This window comes from Protopterus annectens, chromosome 12.part0 (assembly GCF_019279795.1).
Source record: "Protopterus annectens isolate FY-2018-M chromosome 12.part0, PAN1.0, whole genome shotgun sequence".
NCBI lineage: Eukaryota > Metazoa > Chordata > Ceratodontiformes > Protopteridae > Protopterus > Protopterus annectens.
Genome location: NC_056746.1, coordinates 414,010,675 through 414,031,660, shown reverse-complemented (window position 1 = coordinate 414,031,660; position 20,986 = coordinate 414,010,675). Strand labels below are relative to the sequence as shown.

The window sequence follows — 20,986 nt, the reverse complement described above, 5'->3', positions numbered from 1 at the left end:
ATTATATGACAATCTACACTAGGATTATAGCTAACACATAAGACCTAGGATTGTAGTAATAGTACAAAACATAGTATACAAACAGAAATAGTAAGAGATCAGAATAAGTAAATATGTATATAATTAAAGAATATAAATACATCTAAAAGAGTGGGAGGTTGACATACTGGTTAAGGCGTTTATCTTATAGGCACACAGTGGAGGGTTTGATTCTCACATGGGGTAATTGGCTGGGCATGGAAGGGATTACAAGTAGAATTAGCCTAGTACTAATTTATGAACGCAACCATAGTAAATAAAATAGAAAAAATGTAAAATCATCTGAACTATAAATGAATAAATATGAAAATAACAACTGACTTCCTCCCTATAATAGACAAGGGAGATAATGTGAGCCAGAGGGAGAGATAATTGTACAGTTATTCAGTTTGGTTAATAAAGATTCTGAACACCTGCTTAACTTTTCTTATTCATAATAACTCACTGACAGGCTTTTTTAAGATGATGCACACTAAAAATGTGAGACATTAATATGAATCAGAAGCATGAACTAAGCTTTGAAATTCTAATGGAGAGTTTGACAGGTAGTTTGCTCGTCTTTTTCAACAAACTAGGAATACTTTATTCCATGCTAGAATGTTTTATGGTTATATCATTAGGTAATTTTTTTATTTTTTCAAAAGTTTTGTCCATAGCTAAAGATTTCAAATTGTTATACATGAAGTATATAAGTTCTGTACATTAATGTGATTTCATTATACTTGTGTTTTGTTTTCTCTCTCTCATATAAATGTTTGATTTTAAATGCATATCTATTAATATTAATGGATTGAATAATCCAGTAAATAGGGGGAGTCTGTTCAAATACTTGCAATTACATAAAGCTCAAATAATATTTCCTTAGGAAACACATTACTTAATAAAGATTTAAATACATTTTCATTAAATAATTATTTGGTTTTAGCATATTCTGGCTTTTGAGCTAAAAGAAGAGGCACCCTTGTTTTATGGAATAACTCACCAGTAATGCCTAAAGTAAAAGATACACATGTTGATAAAATAGTATAAGCATTGTTATAACTGAGTGGAACAGAAAACAATATACATTGGTGAACTCTTATTGGATTCCAGGGGTTGAAGCTAAAGATGTAAAAAATGACTTGGACACTATAGCCAGTTACATGAAAGGTGAATTATAGGCTGGTGGTTTTAATTGTATTTTATCAGACAAAGATTTCACTGCAGATAGAAAGACAATAATCATATCTTCAGCCAAACACTTAACAAATTTTGTAAATCTAATTAATGTAATTGATATATATGAGCTAAGGAACAAACTCGCTTCAATTTACCCATTATTCTTACAGATATGGAGCACAAATATTGATAAAATTTTTATCTCAAACAATTTATCACATATCAGAGAAGTTTCAATACTTTCATGTTCATTATCAGACCATAATGCTATAATGTTTATTATTATTACAGCACAGGAGATTACCAGTGTACATTATTAAAATAAAAGGATTCAAGGACTGGCTAGTTAAAGAGAGAAAACATTTCCTAGAAATAAACATGCATGGTGAAGTAACTGATATTGTCCTGTGGGATTCACTGAAGGCTTACTTAAATGGAAGAGTTACATGCTGGTATATTAGTAAAAGAACAGAATGGGACAATGAATTGAATACACTACAGTTAAACTAAAATCAAATGAAATTATCAATCTGAACTTAAAAACTTAAATACAAAATATGTTGAAATTCTAAATCATAAAGTTTCAATAAACTTCAGGCATATTCAGTAAACCCTTTAAGCTTGCATAAACTTGCTCATAGATCAAATAAAATGAATAAACTAAATCATATCAAAGAAATTATAATATATATAAATAATAAAAAAGAAAGTAGAACAGATATTAAAGGCATTCTTCAGGGCTTTAAAATATTTTATGAAAATGTAAATAATAATACAAATAACCTAGCTGATGATATAGTTGAAGCTTTTCTAAGAGAAAATATAAATAATAAATTAACAAGTGAACAAGTTAAAAAAATGACAAGATCATTCACTTTAACAGTAATAAAAAAAAAAAATCAAATAAAAAAGTAAAAAAATAATAAGGTGCCAGGCTTAGATGGTCTTATACCAGAACTATATAAAATGCTACCCGGATGATGCAGTTAAAATATTAGATAAGGTCTATAGAAAAATAAAAACAACTGCTGAAGTCTTCCCATCATGGAAAAATTCCATTATATCACCTATTTTAAAACAAGATAAGGCTCTTATAAAGTGTTCATTATACAGACCCATTTCACTTTTAAATGTGGACTATAAGATGTTCGTGTCCATGTTAGCTAACAGAATTAATCTTCTTGTACCTAAACTAATTAGCAATGATCAAACTGTGTTTATTTTAAATAGGCAAGTACAGGATAATATAATAATAATATATACATTAATGGACTATGTAAATAATAAAAAAATATATATATCATTAATCTCGATTTAGATAAGGCTTTTGACTCAGTTAATTGGTTGTAGTTGTTTAAAACACTTAAAGTGTATGATTTAACATGTAACACCTGTCCTGCATTTTACATTGAAAAAATGATCAGAAGGCTTTTTGATCAAGTTAAGGAACATTTGGCTGCTATTATGAAAAACGATGAAACCAACACGTTAGGATGGCATAGTATTAGATGTCATGACTTTACTGGTTTCAAATTTCTAGTTTTAGAAGAGATTGATCAGTTTTTTTGGTGACTTTGACACTGTTCTGCAGCTAAAAGAACTCAGTTGGCAGTTACTTTTAAATGCTGTGATGGTTCTGGGGCTGAATGAGAACTTGAATCTCAAATGTGCATTACGCTGGTTTGTATGAGCCTATTTGGACACGCCCCTCTCTTTTTGATTAGCTACTGTATTTACAGCTGGTTGTTTTTGATTGCTGATGGGCTAATTTCTGTTTTGATATGTTTCTATTGGGTATTGATGTTGTCAACCATTTGCACTTGTTATATTACTTGTTACACAGTTTTACTTTACAGTATTAGTTCTGATAAAGATCTAACAATTACACAGAAAGTGCTTAACAACAGTTTCACCTCAGTGTCACTTATCTTTCTTATTTTTTGATATTTACAAAGTCATTTTTTGCATAAAGTGTATAATTTCTCACCTGAGCTAACTGCATTAATTTCTAAGTTATACAATAAATCTTGTGCTTATGTTAAATAGGTTATTTTCTTTCTAATTCCTTTAAATTGCAAAAAGGCACAAAACAATGCTGCCCATTATCACCTTTACTTTTTGGATTAGCTATAGAACCCTTTGCTACTAGTATTAGATCAAATACGAACATTAATAGTATCAGAGTAAAAGATTTTGAAATAAAGATTCATCTTCTTGCTGATGATATTTTACTAACAATAGGAAATATAGAAAATTCATTAAAACATATAATTAATCCTATGAGTCAGTTTAAAGAAATATCATACTTAAGATTTAATCATAATAAAACAAGTACATTATTAATACAAATTAAAAAAATCACATCAAAATATTCTAACTTTAATTGGAATAGCAATCAAATGAAAATACCTTGGTATAACCATTATGTCGAATGTAAAGAAATGAAGCAAACAAACTTTAAACAGATTGTTTATAAAATTTTAAATTGGAACAAATTCCTCTTTACCATGAAAGAATGATTAAAGCTTATTATGATGGCAATTCTTTCTAAAATATTGTTTGTCTTACAATTTTTAGTACCATCTCCACCAAAAAAAATGATGAAGAAAATAAATAATATTCTACTTATTTATTTATTTGGCATCCTAATAAACCAAGAGTTTCCTTTGACTGGCACAGAAAAGTTTGGGATAATGGTGGAACAAGATTCCATGATATTCAACTGTATGCTACTTCAACATGTGTAAAAGTTATGGCATTGTGGATAAATTCATTTTATGATTCAAAATGGAAACAAATACATCAAGAAATATTAAATAATAACAATAATAATAAATAATAAATATATCACAACCAGTTAAACAAATAGTACCCAACAGTGTTATCTGGTTATTAAAAGATTTTTGTGTAAATGGTATTACACCCTCTTCTCACATTCCCCATTTAAATAATATCACTTCCTCTTTACAAAAGTTCACATATTCTATCTATTGTATTAAAGATTTAGTATTTTCTGTGTTTCCAATTGCATATATGAATGACTGCTTAGAAACGCAAAACGTCAACAAAATGCTAGCACTGAAACAACAAAGTAATTTAATTTATTGGCATCAAGTTTTAAATGGTAGTAATATATAAACTCTTAAAAATGTAAGGTCTAAATACAATCAAGATTCTGAGACTTGGTTAATTTTATAAATATTTAGAGACTTTGTGAACACAGAGGCAAATAAGATATTTAACCTAGATAAAATATCATTCCTCAAATTACTGAAATTCTTAATAAATCTCAATAATAATGGAATGAAAAATAAATCATATTCGTTACAAATTTATAAAATTATTAAGCTAGATTTCACATATTTAGACAATTTTTATTAAAACTGCTCATCAAAAATTAGTAATAAAGACTTCTCTGAAGAATACAAGAAATTAATATTAAAATCTACTGACAGAACTGCATCTTCATTATACTGAAAATTTTTCACTTGGAAATTTTTGCACAGAGCTTTTGTCACTTGTAAAAAAAATACAATTATGAAATCAAATAGAATTAAATGCTGGAGATGTAAATCTGAAATAATAGCTGATTGGATGCATATGGTATATAAATGTGAAGTCATCTCCCCTTTTTGGAAAGAAATTAATAAATTTATTCAAGCTCTATGGTCAGACAGATTTAATATTTCTAAATCTTTAGTTTTATTTAATGCTCCAATTCTTGAGATAATTCCAAAACCCAAGTGCCGCTTCTTTGTTCTATTCTTGCTACAGCCAGAAAAGTAATTACTAAAAATTTGGAAAAGTAAAGTTACCCCCTCTAGTGCTGAATTTATTAGTATGGCAAAAATTGTCTGCGGTAGTGAACTGCATACTAAAAAGATGAGAACTTCTAATATTACACATTCATATAAATTTTGGCTTAAACTTAAAGACTTGCTTGAAAAATATTAATTGTTGATGATGTACAACTTTGATGTATTGATTGGCTGTGGACTTATTTGTTTTATAACCAATTTGTTAATTTATTGTTTAAAAAATTAAAAAAAAGAAAGTATAAAGGGTTATTGCCAAGTTTAGAGAGCCTACAAAAAGGAAAATAATCAGAGATCCTGTGGAGGTATTTGAAATACGTCAGAAAACTTATGCAAATCTATATAAAGCAGACAAATGTGGAAATATAGAAACAGTACAAATGGAAACATTTATGGAAGAATTGAATATGCCAAGGTTAGAGGTAGGTGAGACTCAATTACTATCAGGATAGGAGACAATGAGATAAAAATGCTGATGTATAAGCAATATATAGAAAACCCTCTAGGAACAGATGGTATTCATGTGGAAGTTTGGAAGCTAGGATGGAAAAAGTGATAAAGATCTGGAAGGTTTCATTTAACAGCATTTTAAAAGGCATAGAAGCACCAACATCCTGGAAGAAAGATGTGTCTGTAAGACCTAAAGATGGTAAAGACCCATTGGATTCATCTTCATATAGGCCCATTTTAATTCTAAACCATGATTATAAGGTGTTTATGTCTATAATGGCCAAAAGAATGACAAAAGGCGATGCCAACATTGATGGATATGGATCACTGTGGTTTTGTGGAGGGGAGGCATACATTTGACAACATTAATGGAACAATAATGATCCAGAGGGAAGAAGAATGTAAGAAAATACCACTGTTGTTGGCGGGTCTTGATGCAGAGAAAACATTTGACAAAGTAAGATGGGATTTTATGAGAAGGGCAATGGAAGCATTTGCATTCCATGATACAATTATACAGCTACTTAGGAGGATATATAAGGGATTGGCGGTGAAAATTACAGTGGGTGAGTTCCTATCTAATAAGTTCTGTTTGAGCAGAGGAACTAGGCTGGGGTGTGAGCAGAGGAACTAGGATGGGGTATGAGCAGAGGAACTAGGCAGTGGTGTGAGCAGAGGAACTAGGCAGGGGTGTCCTCTTTTCCCTTTGTTATTTACATTATACTAGAATCATTGGCAAAGAAAATAAGATACTCAGAAATTCAAGGATATAATTGGTATGGTAGTCAAGAAAAGCTGGCTTTGTTTGTGAATGATATCATTTTGTACATGATATAACCAGAAAAGGACATATCAGTGTTGTGGTACATTCTGAGACCGTCTGTTTTTTTTTTGTGATATAAAATTAATGAAGATAAAACAAAGGCTATAGCCGTAAACTATGTACCACATATGAATTGGTTCAGTAATACACGTGTATAGGTAGATGATAAAATGAAGTATTTAGGAGTATGGGTATATTATGGCAGCTAAGGATATGTGGGAAGAGACTAAACAAGAGACATTACAAAAACTGAGAAACTAGAAGCTCTCGTCTATGGGTTTGGATAGCAAGATACAATCTGTAACATGTTTTAGCCCCTTTAATTTCTATGCACAGGTCAGGTATACTTTTATCAACTAGAGGAGAAGTTGTGGATATGAATTAATAAAGAGTTGAAGGATTTCATTTGGGACGGGAAAAGGGCCAGTGTCAAGTGGAATAAGTTGATCCTTCCAATAGAACAAGGAGATTTAGGATTACCAGACTTGAAGGGATATTTTAGAGATACACAGTTAAGGCTTTTAAATATAACACAAGCAGAAGGCTAGAATTCAAAGTGGAAAGGGATGACAACGAAGGGGGTGGAAGGGGATAATTCAAAAATAAGGAAATATTTGGATTTTGGATGCAGATCTTTAAAGTGAATAGCAACAGTTATAAAGAATATTATATTCATACAGTAGCAGAAGTATAGTAGGAGCTGACCCAGAACATGAACACAGAAAGTAGATTTTGCCAATAGGAATGACTGAAATTGTTGGCATAGAGAATAAGGCAAGTGGGGGCTTAAATTTACTGGAGAAAGCAGGCAAAGGAACTAAGTTATGGGGAACAAATAATTAATGACAGAAAAGTAACATATTGGGAATAGGCCCAGAAAGACATTTGGACTGCAGGCTAGAGATTGCCTTCCCTATCAGTGATTGAAATCAGAGTAGGGGAAACAGAGAAGGATAGGGGAATCCTAAATGAAAGACCTGTACTGGTTGAGTTTTCAGTTGAATCTAGATCAGAAGCTGATATTAAAAAGGGCTAATTAGTAGGGAATATAAAATATTTCTTGATAACTATAGGAATCAATCAAAGGAGGTCATAAAAGATTGGGAAGTTTGATTAGATAAGCAATTCAATCCTTCATATATCCTCACAACTAACCTTATTATTGCATCAGGGAATACAAATACTTCCATTTTCCTACTCATAAAAAAACCTTACTCTGTCAAATGCTTTCCCTGCATCAAGACACACTAGCAACAGCAATGTTTTCTAACATTCTGCTTCCTTTTGGATCATCACTGTCCTACTGCTGTTGTCAAATGTTTGCCTCCCATCCACAAAACCACACTGATCTATTTCTATCAATTGTGACAGCATATTTGCCATTATTTTAACTATAGACATAAACACTTTATAATCATGACTTAAAATTGAAATGGGTCTATATAGGCCTGAGTCAGACAGTTCTTTACCCTCTTTGTCTAATACAGCCACTAGATTTTGTTTCTAAGGTGCTGGTGCTTCCCCTCCTTTCAAAACAGTATTGAATAAAATATTTTGGATCTTTATCACTTTCCTTCTAATTTCCAAACTTCCATGGGGATGCCATTGTTCCTGAAGACTTCCCAGCATACTGATTATAAATCTCTGTTTTATCTCATCTCCTACTATCTTAAGTATTAATTGTTGAGCCTCGTCATCCTCTAATCTCGGCATAATTAAATCTTCCATAAATATTTTCATTTGTGCTCTTTTTTGGTTTCCACATCCCCCTGTGATTTTTATAAAATTTCTGAAATATCTCTAATACGTTTATAGGATATCTGGTTATTTTTTCTTGTCATAGGCTCCATAATAATGACCCAAAAAGCAGGGCAAAAGAAGGCTTCCACACTCCAAAATGCTTTTAATTCCACATAGTACAGCTAAAAACTGCTTCAGCCAAATGCAGTGCATAAAAAAGCAGCACAACAGTTAAAAATAATCCAAAAAGATAAGTGCTTTCGTTCTACTGACATATAAAAAGGAACTTCATCAGATAAATGAACAAACTGCCATTAGGCTTCTTAAATGCTGTTAAACCATTCACAGCTAAAATTCAGCACACGCCCTTATTGCATGAAATACCCTGACAAAACCAAGCATAGTAAAAGAAAAACCCCTCTTTTTTCTTTTCATTCATAAAAGGAATCTAACAGTGTTATACACAATAGTAACATTCTAAGGCTAAAATTCAGCTAAAGAGAAAAAGGATACATTCTATTTAAAGCTCTTAATTTAAACAGAGATTTTATATTCTCTGCATCATTTAACCCTGGCCAAAATCGTGCATTTAGACTTTGGCTTTATTGGTCTGAAACTGTCCATAAATAGACTTAAAAGTAAAAGAAAAAGAAAAAGTCATGGACATTCAGAATTGCCATTTAGCTGAAACACCTGATGTCCTTAAAGTGTAATTTGACTATATCTCATGTTGCCTCTGATACACGAGGTTTAAGGTATCACACAGTGGAAAGTTTAGCTTTGCTAGATTTTTCTTCTTTTTGTGTTTTTTAACCAACCTGTGTGACCTTTTTACTCATTGTTTTAGTTTGTTGGTTGGGATATTTTGTAGACACCCTTATGTTTATGGATATTAGTTGGGTATGACAACCCTGTGTTTCCAAAAGTCAAACATTCCTCTTATGCTGTGCTGATGATGCCGTAAGACGGTAGAAACATGCGTGTTCACAGCTAGATGAGTTTGGCTTTATTGCCCTGAAATTATTCGTAAATAAACTTAAAAATAAAAGTAAAAAAAAAAAACATCATGGACATTCCGAACTGCCATTTAGCTGAAACACCTGATATCCTTAAAGGGTAATTTGCATATATCCCATATTACCTCTGATATAAGAGGTTTAAGGTATCACACAGTGGAAAGTTTAGCTTTGCTAGATTTTTCTTTTTGTGTTTTTTAAACACTTTAAACTTTGTCATCCCCTCTAAATACTTCCTTTTAATTCTTCATCATCATATCTATTTCACATTATTTTTACTCCATTTTCAAACTCCATTTTATTACACTCATTAGGTATTTCTTGTGAAGAAATCTGTGTCTTCCCTAATAACTTTTGAATATTTTCCACTACCCATTCCTTAAAGTAAAGTGCAAGTGTCTCATTTTTAGTTCATTGCCCTGTATTTTTACCTTAGTTTTAACTGCAGCATGATCTGAAACAGTTATTGGATGTGTGTTGTAGCCTTCCATTAGATGCATACATTCCTGTGAAATATAATTTCTGTCCAGTCTAGCTCAGTTACTGTACCCTGAGGAATAATATGCAAATTATGAGTTCCTACTACTGAATTCATGCCTTCCATACCAAATATTTTAATAAATGTCTTCAGAAACATTCCCTCTTTTGTTACAGTATTCCCTGGTAGGTCTCCCTGATACACATTTATTATTGCAAATCAAGTTCCAGTCTCCACCTATAAGTAATATTCCCTGCCGAAAGCTGATTAGTTCTTCCAATTATTTCTTAAGCTCCATAATAGCATTTTCTGGTGGTATATAAAGACATGCCAGTGTAATCCTCCTCCCTTGCCAATAGCCCCTTACTACCAGAAATCTAGAATTATTGTCTTTTTCCCTCTTCTATTACTATTGAGGCCACTACAGCAATCAGCATTATTATTCCTCTCTTCCTTTGTCCTTGATATTCTGCTGAATACCAGTCCTGAAAATTTTGCTTTAATGAAAACTCACAAACAAAAAATAAATAAATAAATAAATACATTTTCAGAATATCCACACCACTTATTAACATAGAACAAACACACACACACAACTATGTACATTCTTAACAAATGAAGTCTAACCCACCTGATAGGTAGAATTTCTACAAATTGACAGCTTCATCCATAGTCATAACCAAATGTAAAATGAAGGTTATCCATGCTAAAGCACATGCTACAGCCTGCGTTTCCACTTACAGTGATTGCTGTCAGTTTTTTTCTTATCTCTATTCCCCCTCCCGTATCTGAAAAACAGCTTGTATGCTTTCAGAAAACATAACTTTCATCCTTAAGGAAAAGTGCACTGGATACCCTTTAAAATAAAAATAAAGTATGCACCATTCCATTAAATGCATTAAAGTGTTAAGGTTGCTGAGGAGGCTATTATTCCTGATGCACTTCCCATAATTTCAGTCTTTATTCTTCACTTAATTGCTTTCTATTGCAACTTTAAAGTTTCCATTTCCCTCAGCACAGAATGCTCAGAGCTCTCAAGAATAACTGCTTGTACCTGCAACTAGCTCATCTTTATGTACAAGAAGTCAGTAAGGAAAATAAAAAAATAATAACTTTGTAGCTGCGTTAAGGAATCTTTGTAAATTTCACTTAGAAAAGAATGTACACAATTCCTCTGGCTAACTGCCTTCAGCTGCAGACTTCTTGTCTCTAATATCTTGGATGCAAAAAGCTTAGTATTTTTCATGGTTTTCATCATGTCTCATTTTTGCAACTTATTTGTTTACAAAAAACATGTTTATATCACAAGCCAAGGACATTAATGTAGACATCACCCTTGTAAAAACAAGGGAAATTATCATTGTAATCCTACACATAATCATACACTTTTACACCCCATTTCCACCCCGTAGTCTAAGATCATAGCATTGCTCTAACTTAAACATGCTTATGCCCAGCCTTTCCCTTGTTATACTGTAAAACCCACATTTCTTACAACTAATAAAGGTACTTGCTTACTTTAATATCTTAAACACTTACAATAGTCACTGGAAAGGCCCCTCCCACACACACATTTAGTATACCTTTGACTGCACACTATACAAAATTGCCTTACAATATAACGTGCAGTTTATATCAAGAAATGTTTTATGCAAATACTAATAAGAAAAAAAAACTGTTTACGTACAGTTACTGCATTCCCATTAGTGTCATTCTAAACATTATGACATAATGTGGGTTACATGCTTTACAGTCCTAAAGTCAACACAAGTCCAGTCTTTTCTCTACCACTTTGCAAAGCCATAGTTCACAAATGTGCTTGATGATTTATAGTCTCACATTTCTTCACTGATTTCAGTGTTGCTGGTCTTCTTCCTGAACATCTCCATCTTCCACCACTAGACTCTGCTTCAAGCCAAAAGTACTCCTGATTCTTTTTACTAATTCCTGTGCTTTTTTTCTGTCTCTCAAACATTTTCCTTTGGAACATTCATAAAGGTTTCACTACAAAGTGTCTTTATGAGCTTTACTGCCAGAAGAATGAGAAGTAGAGTGCCTTTCTGCTTGCTCACTCTTCTGTTTAATAAACTTTTTCATTTCCTCCTGAGCCTGTCTACATCAAAAATGTTTTTGATACTCTAGGGAAAAAAAATCTGAAGACAGCTGGATACAGCAGCTTGAATCTTACACCTGCCTCTCAACATTCCCTGATAGCTGGGATAAATTTGCTTCTCTTCTGCCTGTTATGAAGTGAATAATCACTTCTCACAACACTTTGCAATCTCCAGTTTTTAATACTTTCCATTCTGCCAGTTTCGTCAGAATGAATTCCTTCTGCTCGTATAACCACATCTTTACTAATATAAGTCTTGGCTGCTTTCATGTGGCCAGATTTGGAGCAAACACTCGATGTGCCATTTCAGTTAACAAATGTAGCTGTGGAATACCAGTCCAGTTGCTCTTTTTGTGCATTTATAAAATTAATACAGTCTGTTCCTTCCAGTTTCTCTAGTACAGCAGAAAATGCCAGCTTTGCTTTATGGGATACATTTGCTTATTTTCTGACTGGTATACAGTGAATAATCACTTTTCACAAACACTCTGCTATCACCAACTTGTAATACTTTGCCCTTCTGACATATTTTTGTTACAAGACTCAAAATGATAAAAACTGAATAACTGAATAAAAAATGAGAATCCAGGCCACAAGTGCAAGGCGTAAAAAGCTTTATGTATAAGCGCTTTCGTCTAGAAAAGACTTCTTCAGATACATTTTTGTTACACTCAACTCCTTCTGCATCTTTACTAGTATAGGTCTTGGCTGCTTTCTCGTGTCCAGGTTTACAGCAGACACTCGATGTCTCTTCAATTAACAAATGTTGCTGTGGAACATCAGGCCAGTTGCTTACTTGTACTTTCATAAAATTAATATACAACGTAAATATCCTGAACGTGACCAATAAGTGATCAAACTCCTTCAAATGGTGATAAAATTTATTCCAAGCACATAAAACACGGCACTAACATGTTCTGAAGAAGCTCACGTAGTGAGTGAAAGCGCTCAACATCTATATTTTTACAATCGTTTTTTCATGTCAGTACCATTATTTCATGTTAGTGTCATGTTAGTGCCATGTTTTATGTGCTTGGAATAAATTTTATCACCATTTGAAGGAGTTTGATCACTTATTGGTCACGTTCAGGATATTTACGTTGTTTGTTGGAGTTGGATATATCTTAATAAAATTAATATAGTCTCTTCCTTCCAGTTTCTCTGGTATAGCAAAAAAGCTCTGCAAGTGCTGTCTTCTAATTCTACTATTTTTTGAAACAGCTCTTCTTGAGAAGTCTAATTTTGCCATTTTATCAGTTTATCTGAATTGCTAGTTAAAGTTTATCCTATTTTTCCAACCTTTTGTTAAATGAGTTGATATAGTCCTTCAATGTTTCATTTATTTTAATTGCTTCTGAGTATATTTTATTTATTTTTTTCCTCTAAACCACTGGAAACCATTCTCCTGTACCAAAGCTGAAGCCTGAACTGTTTTTTGCTGAGCAGCTGCAGGATTCTTTGAACAGCTGCAGGATTCTTCCCAGCCAGCATTTTCTCTTCACCTTTTCTTGTTGATTTTCTTTCCAGTTATTTAAATTTCTTCTTTTCAGGCATCCAGACAGTATACTTACCAGCCAGTAGCTAAATTTATCCCCCCCACTCAAAAAAAAATCACCGGCTACCTTTTCTCAGTTTCTGTTTTCACACTGGGAAAGATGTAATTAAGCAGTTGATCAGTGTGTTGCCATCTTGGCAGTTTCCAAATTAATTCTCATTCTTGACGTTTTACTGAAGTTGTGTTTTTATTTTATACACTTCCTTTTTCTTCAGTTAACTCTTTTACCCATAGCCTGAGTGGATTTCACACCTCCTGACACCTGAGATTTCCTGCTTGTTCAGCTATCACCTGAGTTAAACTTCTGAGAATACAGCTTTTCAACCTACCTGTGAACAAATGCATATATCTTAAAAACTATAAAAACTACATAAAAATTAAAATATGAAAGTTATTCAGCAGACTCTCCTCTTCATAATGGTAATATTAATATGAAAGAAAAGGCATAAGCATTATTTTATTCTGAAGAAGTAATTAGATAGCTGTGGTAGTGGTGCTGCGGTAGCGTTGTCGCCTCATAGCAAGACGTTGTCCCATTCGATTCTCAGCTAGAGCGTCCTCTGTGTGGAGGCATACGTGAATGGGGCATGCCTTCGTTGAAGGTTGTGTGTCAGGGCTGGTAACCCGGTACGTAAAAATCCACTACCAATCATTAGCGGACCGGAGTTCTGCTGTGGCGACCCACACAACAACAACAACAAACGTTATTATAATTATATAAACTATTAATACCTCTTATATTACAAACTATTGTGGCACTTATGAATGATACATGCAACTCACCAAATTCACATTTCCTGGCTCTGTTCATCAGTTCAGCAAAATAAGCATCTATAGTCTCTGTAGAATCTTGTACTTGTGTAACAAACTTTGAATAAATGACAAATTCTTTCTACGCTAACGATAATGCATGAATTTGTCTCTTACTGCTGTTATTAATTACATTGCTTTTTGGATTTCTCCCCAGCAACATGTAGGATTATAACACAATGTGCATTTTCAGGCTTCTCAGCTAATATACTTGCAATTCAGAATAAGTTCAACTTCTGATTCTAGTCTTCTGCTAAATTTCCATGCAACAAGAAAATTATATTGCAGTTGAAGCATCTTTTCCATTGATAATCATACGTTTGCATTTCTAAATGCAGACTCTTGAAAGCATATTTAATTTTGAAGAAGTATTTCTTTAATCCTGGCAAATACTTCCCTAATTCTGCCACAATATAATGCAAGAATGCCCAATAAACAGCACAGGGATGAAAGATGTGGTATAACCTCCCTGAGTTGTACATTCCAAAATAGATGTCCTATGCCAAATGATAGGCAAAATCAGCTGCAGCATGTCAGAGTGAACTGATTCAGTGATCTTTTTCACTTATAACCTTGAGCCAAATGGCATTTAAATGCAGTTGACAACTGCAGACAGATACAAACATAGAATATGATCTGCAGCAAGTAATAATATTATAAAACATTTTGTATATCAGAACAACTAATCTTACACTTATAAAATAATGCCTAAAGCAGTAATACAAAACATATACTGTACAATATGTTTAGTAGAGGAAATGTGTACAAAGAAATTGGTAAATTAAAGTAATTGTTTACATTTGCATTTTATTTTTAATTTTACAGTTCATGTTATGCTTTCTCTGTGTATAGGTGTTATCTAGTGGTTTGATATAATAAACAAGTACACTTGTATTATTCCTCCATGTGTCTTTTAAGTTTCAACAATTGCAAGTTGTTTGCTTTTCTGGTTTCTTAACAGATGATACTTTTGACTTGTGGGAGCTAGCTTTAAAAAAAAAAATTTTTTTACCAGCGTCATTGTTGTGAGGGCACAGGATAGAGATACTTCAGAGAAGGGCAAGAAATAATGTTATAATGTCAATGTCAGAAAGCCAAATAAATAGAGACTAAAACAGCACAATGTGTGTAGTAACAGACTGATAGGAAATAATCAAAACGTTTTGACATGTTAAGTAAATCCATAGAGTGCAAGAAAATACCTATAAGGAGTTAGTTAACAACCAAATGCTTGTCTGGATGGGCAGTGCAAAGGAAAGGTGTGGTGGTGTGGTGAGGATGTGGGATGACACTTAATAGTGGTTAAGACAAAGTAACTTATTTATTTAGAATGCCATAAAAGTCAAGCAGCAGAGGAGGACAGTTTGTTGAAGAGGAGTATTCACAGCTTCCACACTGAGCCAATTCTAATTTTATGGCATCAGGCCTGGATAGGATAACAGCAGCTTACTATTATACAGTAAGACGATGCAGATAGAACATTAAAATGTTTATGTCATGTCTAGTGAGAAATATGCAGAATTCTAAAAGACACACACTTCTGGGCCAGGTGCCTGAGGACAGATTGGTGAAGTCGACGGACGCAAATAAATCAAATCTAAATCTAAAAATAACTAGAGGTCAATAAGCAAGCAGGACAGCATTTAAGAAGCTAATATAATGAAGTGACTGAAGCTGTACAGTATAGTGGCTTTCAAGAAGACATTTTGGAGGACACTGAGTTACCACATATGGAGGCAAATCCCTAGGCTGAGAGCAGAGGTTTGTTATTTTAAGAAGGGCTGGCCAATATATGCAGGAAAACTCTGCAACCCGGGAGCAATAAAGGCTTCTAGTGCTGCTCTAGGACTTGCAAAGGATAAGAAGCAGTTGGACCAAAACTGATTGTTAGACGGTATATGCAGCAGGATAAAAGTGCATCCCTACATTTGCACTTCTCAACAGTTTTAATGCTTTCCTAACATGGAAGAGCTAGGAGATACCAATGGTGGAGATTAAGCAGTTGTCTGAAAAATTCACTATAGGAAACTATCAGGAGGGTGGCACTGTCCCCAAAAGAGAGAGAGAGAGAGAAAGACACACACACACACACACACACACACACACACACACACACACACACACACACACACACACACAAAGAGAGACAATTAACTTCTGAATTAGGAATTCTATTTTTTTTCATCCTCCTCTACTACACTTTAGCCATCCCAGTGCCCCCATCCATCACTATGTTTACCTGCTCCTCCTTCCAACCCTGGGCTTCTCTGAGTGGGCTGGGCCAGCATGAATCTTAACGACAACTTGTGCAGTGGTGCCAGTGACTGCTTTTGCTGCTAATGGGTGTTATAATGACCTACCATTATTTCCTCACCCCCACCGTCAACCATTTGAGAATACAAGGTAGACAGCTCAGAGGAGATAAAAACAGTATTATTTCACAGAAAGGATGTTGGACAACTGCATCAGGTTTATTGGAGGAGGTACAAGTGTAATTCCGAAGTACTTGGGACAGGCATAAGGTTATGCCTTTGAGGATTCGGGGGTTGGTATGACTGAAATAAACTATTAGACAATCAGTATCTAGAGTGTATTCAACAAATAAAGCACATACTGGGGGGGGTCTCTTGGTCCTCATCTTGTATAACCATCCACTGTTATATTTTTTCTGCTATAGTTATCCACTGTCTTTTCTATGAAATAATGATTCTACTTGTCTCCATAAGCCACCAATTTTGTATCTTTTGAAAGGGGTCCATGTATTTTAAATATGTCTTTTTGCATTTTGTTTTAATGTTGGCACCCCTTTTGTATGGTACTGATACTCCTGAGGTACTTAAACATTTCAACTGTGCCCCCATCTTCTTTATTCTAGATTATATTTGCTGTTTATTCTGTGTTTGACTTCAACTGTGGAAACAGCACCATTATACCTCTGAATCTCTTAGTGCAAAAAATCTGGACAAATCATACATAATGGGGGAACAAAGGGCCAAAATAGGGACAGATTTTAAATATTGCTCTTATAAACTTAGAAAGTTGTTAAAATAACAGGATTTGCCTTAGCATGCATTTTCTGAAGGCTATGAAGTCTGAATATCAAATATATGTAATTACTTAGTGGCTTCAGTCCTCAGATCATCCTAGTGATTTGCTAGAAAATCACAAATTTTATGAGAAACACCAAAAAATATGATGTAAAAATCTGGAAATTCTGCAAAAATCTGGACAATTGAGAGGTATGTGCACCATTTTATTCCCTTAGCTGTCTACATCTTTTCCTATAAATGCACATAATACTGTATATGTGGTCTTATCAAATGTCTGTATAACAGGATAATATTTTTTTTTTTGTTTTCTTCTGGTGATGCAGCTTCTTTCAGGCTTTGACCTTCATTTCCTGTTGCTACTGCTTTCCCTCCAAATATATACTCCTTTCCTTTGCATCCTACATGATACAGTTTTCCTCTTTTCATGATTTTACCAGATATTGATGCATGCATTCTATCCTTATATGCACTATATATATATATATATATGGAGACGTTTGCTCGACTGAGCAAACGACAGAAATCCAAACGGCCAGGCGTACTTACGCGAAAGTGCTTTTCACCAAAGAAGCACTTTTGTGTAATTATGACTGTTGCCGAGGCTGTACTACGGTGCGGGTAAGGGAAATTTCCCTTTTCCCCACTGTAGTGCGGTCTCGGAGGGAGAATATTAAACTAGGGGGGAGTGGGGGCACAACCCTCCACATTAAACTAGGGGGGAGTGGGGGCACAACCCTCCACATGGGGGGTGCAGGGGGGCTTCGCCCCCCCCCTGCTAAAATGTAAATGTATTTTTTTTTTGTCACACGCTTTAACGAAAGCGCTTTTTTGATAAAAGCGCTTTCGTTAAAGTGTGTTCGGGTTTTATGAATTTGGACGTCTGCTCGACTGAGCAAATGTCCTAGATCTATATATATATATATATATATATAAATAATTTGATGTCAAGTGGTGGGACTGTTTTTTTTTGTTTTTTTTTTACACTGTGTGCTGTAATCCTTAAAAGGATTGTGGGATGCCAAAAATACTAAGATAATTGAAGAATGCACTGAACAAATATGTTAGTTTTTTTTTTGGGGGGGGGGGCAGAAAAATTGTTGGTTAACTATGAGTGACAGTTTATCCCATTAGGTGAGAACTCAGCTGACTATATAGAACAACGTTGTCTTCATCTGTTGTCAATGTGTACACTTCTCTGCAAGGCATGTTTTTAATTTTATCCATGTCATTCCCTATACAAAAAGAAAATATCATTTACATGACAATGTGGGCCAAAACTGTCTTCTGTTGTGAGTCTTTTGATGTTTCTGTGAGGCATTTTGTTGACTTTTATCCATTTTATGCATACTTACCTCAAGGATAAAATGAGCATAGTTTTGAAATAAAATCAAATGCTTTTTTTTTTTTTTTGCACTGTCCCTGTATGTCATAGCTTTGTTGAGTACAGAATATAATGACAAAAACCCTGAAGTAAATCAATTTGACATGACTGGAAGTTCTGTTATAATAATGGACAGCCAAGCAACAAAGAAAGTAAAAGTTCTGCTGAAACAGTAAAAATTACCTTTGGAATAAAATATCCTCTGAAATGGGTATCCATAGTAGTCTCGTGTAAGAGATTTAGAGGGAAAACATTTGCAACCCTTTGTATTTCATGGACAACTGCATCTGTGTATGGCATATTTTTCCGATCATCCATTCTTGGGTTTCTTTGCTTTCCTATAACTGCATCAATTTCTTCATGAACTTTTTCTGCGGAACAAATCAAAACAGAATGGTGAGTTTCTAATACAATATTGGCAGCACAGTAGAATAAGTTAACAATATAACTTATTCTTTTATTTATTTATTTGTTTGTGTTTACTGGGTATAATGCTGAAAACAATGACCAATTACAAGATGAGTCACAGTTACAGTATAATGTAACAAAACATGTATGGTATGCAAATAGCAGTGATTTCTGCCAAACAATATATGCATAGATGTAACAAGCCAAACATCTGTACAGTTACATATGTGGAACAGAAAAGAGGTAAAACAGGAAGAGTAGAAGTGGTGGAGATGTTCATAGGTTCATACTAGGCTATCTGCCCTAGGGCATTTATAAGCCTAGCCAGAGTGTGTGTGGCTTTCACCACCCCTTAGGATGAGAATACTATACCCATTAGTTTGCTGTGCCTCTGTCCAGCAGTGACACAGAGATGATTCCCGGGGTAAACCTACGATCTCTCATCCACTCGTCAAGATTTCTCTTGAACAGAGTCAGTGAGGGGCTCTGCCTCACATGGACTGGGATTCTGTTCCATAGTGTAGGGAGTCTCTGGGTGATGAATCTGTCCCTCCAGCACATCCTATTTCTATCCGTGTTGAGGTTTAAGTCTCTTGCTTTCGTGGCTCTGGTGGGCAGTAGTATCTAGATTAGGAAAGCTAATAGAGATTAGTAAAATGATAGCGGGGACTAGATTATTCTTAGTGGGCTTACAGCAGTAATGGTATGGTAAAGTGGATCACAATTTAGGATGAGCGAGTTAATCAGGTGTGTGGGAGTTAATGGTACTATGCAGTCGGAGATATTGGTTCAGGTAACATGTCCTTTAGATGTACAGTTACATTCAAACTACATTAAGCACTGTTTGAACTATAACATTATGTATATGTAGAGGGCTAAAATCCTGATTACAGCTCAGGCAACCAGGGTTCTATTAGCAGATCAGGCATCTGATGGAGTGGCAATGATGGATGGGGATGTGTTCATCTTGGGGTGGGAGGTGGCTACATAAGCATTCCCCTTGATGTCACTGGCAGAGATTGAGGTATGTACAGGGGAGGGTGTAGTCCAAGAGAGGAAAGGGTGAGAGCAAGGCTGAGCTTCCATGGAGGTGGGGTGAGACACCGAACACTCACATTGCACATCTGTCCCTATGACACAAATCACATAATCAGGGTGAAGTGGGGAAATCACATAATCAGGGTGAAGGGGGACTAAGGAGTTGGCCTTGAAGAGAACCCCTCCCTGAATATGCAGGAGAGCACCAGCCCTAGAATGCCCTTAAGATCCACACTGGACCCATTTGAAAATCGGTGTGGAAAAGATGAGGACCATTAGACCTGGCACTGGATGTGGTGCACTTGGGCCAGCTGTCACAGTGAGGCAGGGATGACAGCCGGTAGAAGTCTGTGTCATCAGTTAAATCAGGATGAAGTGATTCCCCAGTTTTGGGGCGAGTACAGACAAGCTACGGCTGTAGAGTACAGTCAGACAGGCTGTTTGTTGGGAAGGACTGGCTTTGGTTTGGTTTCTGAAGTTCTAGGCTTAAGTGGCAACATAAAGTTTGGAAAAGAGAGAGGGGAGGAAATGTCTAGTTTGAGTATTTTGAAGAGTAAGAAGTAAGGAACCAAGAATATTTGACCTGACCTGCAATGAAAGCCACTTAGCCTTTGAAAGAGTAAGGCAGTGGTGTTCATTCCGTGCTGAGTTAGATATGAATCAACATATTTTATTGGAGAGGGTCTGAATGGTGGCAGTGTTTGTGACCAATGCAGATGCAAACAAGGAGAGACTACAGTCACGTTAATGCCTTTTTCTACAGCAGCCATAGCTGGATATGACAGAAACGGAGATATTTTGTAGGCACAGAAGAGCAGAATGTCAATTTTGGATCTCAGCGTTTCTATGTGCTTGTGGAAGTTTAGTGAATGGTCTAGTCAGATCCCCACATATCTAAAGGAGGTGCTGGATTCAATGGGATTGTTATTACAGTCATGGATATGAAAAGACTGGTGGGATTTGCAGAAATTTTTAAGAGTGATGAATAACATAGACTTGTTTTTTTTTGGCATTGAGCTCTAGCTTCTTTGAGTATACCCAGTGCCATAACTGAAGAAAGTCTTTTTGAAGCTGAGTTTCAATTTTATAAGGATCTTTAAAGAACAAAACAT

At 34.7% G+C, this 20,986-nt stretch overlaps 1 protein-coding gene across 3 annotated transcripts in view; it reads right to left on the bottom strand.

Annotated features, from left to right (window-relative positions):
- Window positions 1–20,986, bottom strand: part of LOC122816618 (cytochrome P450 2K6-like) — a 659,285-nt gene that overhangs the window by 127,604 nt on the left and 510,695 nt on the right. For all 3 annotated transcript variants that reach the window (XM_044089529.1, XM_044089527.1, XM_044089526.1), the window contains one exon: window positions 18,612–18,799. In XM_044089529.1, coding sequence (XP_043945464.1) covers window positions 18,612–18,799 — 188 coding nt within the window. The remainder of the gene's footprint in view (window positions 1–18,611; window positions 18,800–20,986) is intronic.